Source organism: Lactuca serriola, chromosome 6, assembly GCF_051521515.1.
Source record: "Lactuca serriola cultivar US96UC23 chromosome 6, Lser_US96UC23_V15, whole genome shotgun sequence".
Classification (NCBI taxonomy): domain Eukaryota; kingdom Viridiplantae; phylum Streptophyta; class Magnoliopsida; order Asterales; family Asteraceae; genus Lactuca; species Lactuca serriola.
Genome location: NC_136413.1, coordinates 73287099 through 73293452, shown reverse-complemented (window position 1 = coordinate 73293452; position 6354 = coordinate 73287099). Strand labels below are relative to the sequence as shown.

General features: G+C 35.8%; 1 protein-coding gene across 1 annotated transcript; it reads left to right on the top strand.

Annotated features, from left to right (window-relative positions):
* Positions 1-1712: 1712 nt before the first annotated feature.
* Positions 1713-4628, top strand: LOC145058190 (receptor-like protein EIX2). The gene has a single exon (XM_079006100.1). It carries the CDS (start codon positions 1731-1733, stop codon positions 4512-4514), a length of 2784 nt encoding a protein of 927 aa, XP_078862226.1. The 5' UTR covers positions 1713-1730; the 3' UTR covers positions 4515-4628.
* Positions 4629-6354: the final 1726 nt, after the last annotated feature.

The window sequence follows — 6354 nt, the reverse complement described above, 5'->3', positions numbered from 1 at the left end:
AAATGTGACTAAAAGGCTGAATCAATTATGAATGAAAAAATGATAGCAGCAACTAGTTGTACATGAAAAAAAAATAGTAGTTGGTGCAGTTAAAACCAAAATGACAAATATGCCCTTTTGTCCCTGTTGTTGAATTGTGGGTTTTGCTGCATTTATAAGGAAACTACCCCTGTTTGTTGGTTTTTGCTATAATTATGACCAAACTATCCCTGTTTGTTGGTTCTGCTGCATTTATGACCAAACTGCCCCTATACAATTTTGCACTTGTAAGAAAATTTAAACCATTTTTAAGGCATTAAACAAGAACTATTAACATACTTTTATACATCCAAGTAACTTCCTTTTCTTGCTTATTGTTTAAAAGTGTGTTGCTATTCAAGATTTAAAGCATATTTCTATTTCTTTATGCATCCCTTTTTACCAAATTGCCCAACAACCATTTTATCAAGATTGAAAGTATGATGCTATTTCTTGATGCATCCCTTCTTTCTATTATTATTATTATTATTATTATTATTATTATTATTATTATTATTATTATTATTATTATTATTATTATTATTATTATTTCTTTTTTTTTTGTACAATTAATGTCCGTTTTCCTAAATGCATTAAAAATAACCTGCCTACATTGGTTAATTGATGCTATGTGAGAACCTTAGTTTGATTTTTGTCTTTATTTTTTTTATTTTCAGTAGTATATTATGGGTCCCATCGCTTCAGATTATGTGTAATCTAGTTGTTGTTTTTTTCTTGGTGTTGCTTTTAGATTGTTACATCAAGACCAATAATTGAGAAGGAAGATTTCTTACAATATAGAAAAAGTCGTATTGTTGTCCCAGTCACTGAGTTAATATTGAGCACTAAAAATAGCCACCTGTCATTGACGAAGTCATACCACTATCAGTTTAGTTTTCTTCTTATGGGATACTCAGTCACTACTCACTTCTAGTTTAAGGTTTTTTATCCACTCTTTAATTAGATAGCAAAACATGATACTCAGTGCTAGTGCCTATTTTACATTGTTTTGTCTGTGAAAAAAATTAATTTAATAGTGTCAAAGCTAGGCAGGGTCTAGATAGTTATTTTAGTTAATAAATATGTAAAATTTTTAGTGTAGATGATAAATTGAAAGAATTCATGCCTTGCTGTTTCGAGATTTATAATAATTTTGTAAATTTCTTACCCTCTTTTTTAGTCACTGCTAGCGGAAGGTTTTTTTTTTTTTATCAAAATATTTATTTTTAACAATGTAGAAGGCCGTGGATTAAATTGACCTGGCTTTGATTCAAACAAATTCACAATATAAATAATCAAAATGAGAAAAAGTCGTTTCATAGTTATTAAATGCTTAGTCTGAATTGATATCATATCAGATCTTCATGTATGGTTACTGTATCTGATTCTATCAGTTTTTGTTTTCTTGGGATTTGTATTATACATAACTTGAGGACAAAAAAATATCATACGATGGGAAAAGATATTTATAAAAAATACAAATCGTCAAGACTTGTAAGTCTTTGAGCATCTAATTTGGGGCAACTAATTCCAATTTTATATCCAATTTCATGAAAATGAAGTATTGTATGCTCCACACAAGTGGGCCACCAATTTGAGGCCATCCACTTAGAACCCTTCATGTCACAGAAGACACTATATAAACCCTCCTGGGGGCAGTTCATATATGCATCAATACAATCCAAAAACTCACCAATATTTGCGTTTACGTTATGTATCATTGTGTTTTTATAATTTTCTCACTTCTCTTGCCAAGTCTTGAGACTACAATCGCTAACCAATTGGTAGTAGTTGGAGGAGGTGAGGATAATGTTGTTATAAACAAGTGTTTGGATAAGGAGATACATGCTCTCCTTCATTTCAAAGCCCTCCTTAAAGACCCCAATGGTATTCTCTCTACATGGAAAGATGACAAACATAACTGCTGTAAATGGCTTGGAGTCACATGCAACAACCAAACCGGTCATGTCACAGGGCTTGATATCGGTTTGTGTAGTCTTGAAGGTGAGATTAGCCATTCATTGGCTAACTTAACCTACTTGAATCATCTTGATCTTTCCTCCAATTCTTTTCATGGAACCATTCCCAGGTCCATTGGTTCCTTGACTGAACTAAGGTTCCTTAGCCTATCAAATAACTCTCTTTATGGAACCATTCCTCCAGAGTTTGGAAACCTCACCAACTTGCAATGGCTTTACCTTGGATTTGTTGGAAGATGTAGAGTTGAAAACCCAGAGTGGTTGTCTGGCCTATCTTATCTGGAGGAGCTTGTCATGAATGGGATTTCTTTGGCTAAAGCAACTCACTGGGTGGATGTCATTTTGAGTCTACGGAAACTAAATTTCTTGAGTTTGCAGAGTTGTGAGCTCTCACAGGTCATGTATCCGTATTCTTCTTCATTTCTCAACTCTTCTTCATCTATTGAAGTCCTTGGTCTTGTAAACAACAATCTCACCTCATCCATGTATCATTGGTTGTTCCCATTAACCAGCAATAAGCTTCATGAACTTTATCTCTCTAGGAACATGTTAGATGGGATACCCAATTATCTTGGTAATCTCTGTAGTTTGAAAACTTTTTTCTTCATGAACAACTCTGTTGTTGTCAAATTTCCTGATTTTCTGAAAAACTTGTCAGGATGCACATCGCTTGCATTACAATCATTGGATGCTTCTTATAGCCAATTTACAGGGTCATTATCTGATGACATCCAAAAGTTTTCATCCCTAAATATTTTGAGTCTGTCTCATAATCACTTAAATGGAACTGTAAGTGGGAAATTGTGGGAACTACCCAGACTTAAAGTTCTTGATGTCTCTTTCAATTATCTTAGAGGTGCTATCTCTGAAAACATCGGAAAGTCGAAGGCAATTATTATAAATCTTTCGAAAAATTCAATTGAGGGAGTTGCTTCTACAGATCACATGTCAAACCTTTCTCATATAGAGTACGCTGGTATAAGCTCTTGCAAGCTAGGGCCCAACTTCCCCAAATGGATTCAAACATTTAAAAATCTCACGCGTCTTGATATTTCCAATAATGGAATTTCAGACACAATTCCTCTGGGGTTTTGGTACATGTGGCCTTCTAAATTAACACATTTGAATCTCTCTTCCAACAACATCAGTGGGCAAGTACCAGATTTATCATCGAATTTTGACTATCGGTCAGTGATAGATTTGAGTTCCAACAGATTTTATGGTCCGATACCGAATGTTTCTTCCACTCTAGTATCATTAAATCTTTCCAGAAACAAGTTCTCTGGAGAAATTTCCCTTCTATGCCAAATTGTCGGTGGGTTGTTACAATTTCTTGACCTCTCTGATAACTTTCTAACGGGACAACTTCCAGACTGTTTGTGGCATTTCAAAGACCTAAAAGTTCTTAATCTAGGAAACAACTATCTATCTGGAATGCTTCCCACCTCTTTAGGATATTTGGTTCAACTTGAGGCGTTGTATTTATTTAACAACGACTTCTCTGGAGAGTTATCGTTGTCTCTAAAGAATTGCACCAAGTTAAACTTCTTGGATTTAGGAGCCAACAAGTTTTTTGGGAAGGTACCTGTTTGGATTGGGGAAAGCTTGTCAGGATTGTATGCTCTTATCCTAAGATCAAACCACTTCTTTGGAACCATCCCTTTGCAGTTATGTCAATTACAAAAGCTCCAAATTCTAGACTTGTCGACGAACCATCTCCATGGAACTATCCCCTCATGTTTGAACAATCTTACAAGCATGGTTCAAGACGGATTCTCACAAGTAGACAATGTACATCATCATTTCTCATGGTCTATCGATATATTTAGTTTTGATGCTGCATATGTTGACCATGCGATGATCATGTGGCAAGGAGCTGAACGTGAGTTCATTAGAAATCTTGGATTGTTGAAGAGCATCGATCTGTCAAGCAACAATTTAACAGGAAAAATCCCATATGAACTTACCAATCTCTATGAATTGTTTGCACTAAACTTATCAAAGAACAATATTCTTGGAGAGATCCCATCACAAATTGGTCTGATGAAAAAACTCTTGGCTTTGGATTTATCAAGAAACAATTTGTCAGGAGGGATACCATCAAGTATGACTCAAATGACTTTTTTGGGTTACCTTGACATGTCATGTAATAACTTGTCAGGGAAAATCCCATCTAGCACTCAGCTCCAGTCTTTTGAACCTTCAAGGTACAATGGGAACACCGGACTATGTGGACCTCCGCTTAACAAAAAATGTCCTGGAGATGAAAAACCTGAAGTGCCACCCGTTATTGGTAGAAGTGAAGGTGATGGGGAAGATGTAGATGAAGTTGAAAGATGGTTTTATATCGGTGGGGGAACTGGTTTTGTTACTGGATTTTGGATAACATGTGGTGCTTTACTTCTCAATCGTCAAGGGAGACATGCTTTTTTTCAGTTTTATGATAGCTTCAAAGACTGGGTTTACGCGAAGGTGGTGGTCCTCATTGCAAATTTGCAAAAGGTTGTACATAAATAGTTTCTCATCTAATTTTCTTTTTGACTTTTTATATGTAAATAGACCTATTCATATTATTGTTAATTAGGGCTAGAGGTATAGTATTGTAATTTGGCACCCGTTTTTAAGTCCCCGATATCAATAAAATATCCACCAAAGCCATGGATGCCATTTTCTGCACTCTGTGAATTGAGGCATCCCGAAGATTTTTATTTTTAAATGCAGTTAATGAGCTATTTTTCAAGGTCAATTCTCAATGTAGATTATTTGGAGAATTAGTGCTTGACAGATGATCTATACATTGAAACTCGTTACTACCATCCATCTATTTGTAGGTTATTTACAAAATTGCCAAAACTAGAAAAATAGCAATTTTCCAAATGGCCCTAAGACCTCCAGGTTATCTTGATTAATCTCAAACCATTTGAGCAAACATACACAAACAAACATATTTTTCTAATAACAAATTAATCATCTAAAGTAAGAAATTAAGGTGACATAATAGGGTAACAAACTATCTATCATGTCTTAAAATACCATTAGACAAATAAACAGATCTGACTGGTAATAGCCCTTTCTCCCAGACACATGGTATCTTATAAACAAAAGTTATATTTTGTTACCGTTTCAAAGTTATTTTTTTCAGTTTAATAGTGTTGACTGAAAATTGAAGGGGCTACTCGCTTTCTGGGAAAGCTGTAAGCTAGAGACACTACATCAGTTTTCAGAGTCGGGTTGCACTACCCTTTTGTCAAGGGTATTTAAGCACTTCATTCAGAGAGTGATAGTTTTTCTTTCTCAAACCTTCTTTCTGCTTGATTTTTCCCTCTCGAGTTCCTCGCTAACACTTAACCCATCTTCTTGGGTGAACCACTTATTCTCTTAGACATTGTCTTTGTTGGGTTAATCAGTTTGTTCACGGATCATGCAGGTGACGGATCAGCGGGTGTCTTTGGATATGTGAAAATTTCAAAAAGGATTGAGAGAAGACCTTGGATATGTGACCAGAGTGGAGGTCGGGTGTCCGGGAAAGGTCGAGAATCGAGAGAGTTCAAAAAGACGAGATGAAGAAGTTGCTAGGAATGAAGATGTGTGGGATTCTGGATTAAGGGGGAAAATGTTGGATTAATTCAGAATCAGGGCTACCTATTTAAGTATTGTTTTATTGTTTTAAAGTTTGACTAGGATACTATCTTAATTAGTATAAATAGTTGTAGTCATTTTGTTAAGGTAGTCCAGTAACTAATGTTGGCCAGTTTATTATTGATGGCCTTGACCTGTGTGATTTTCGGAAGAATATCGAGAGAAAAAAGATAGAAGATAGATGCCAACAATTCTAGAGGTGGGTACTCTCCATGTTCTTAGAGAACTTTCATAAATTTTCAGCATGCCAATTCACAAGGACTCAGCACTATAAATACAGGACCTGGGGACCAACCTACTGACCAAGAAACTTGCACCTACTAGAATGTCCCCCATAACAGAAAACATGCGCGGAGCATTACACAAACAAAAAGGACGAAATACTAAAAGACAGAATTAAAAAAGAAAGACAAGAAAACTGTAAACAGGCCTGATCCAAACGAATTAGGTTGAAATGGGCTTCTTCTTCCTCCTGCTGTAGACAAAGTGGTCCATGGGCTTATCAATACTTGCCTCCCAAACTTGAACCTTGCCCTCAAGGTTGAATTCTGGAAATTGCACTTGCATCTTGTCGAAGTCCTCCAAGTGGCCTCAGATTCTGGAAAATCCTTCCATTGAATCAGTACTTCTCTCCTTTGATCCTTCTCTTTCCCAGATCTGACTCCTTTGAGCATTTCCGGTTGCATGATTAGCTCCAGTTCAAATGTGAGTTGAGGGG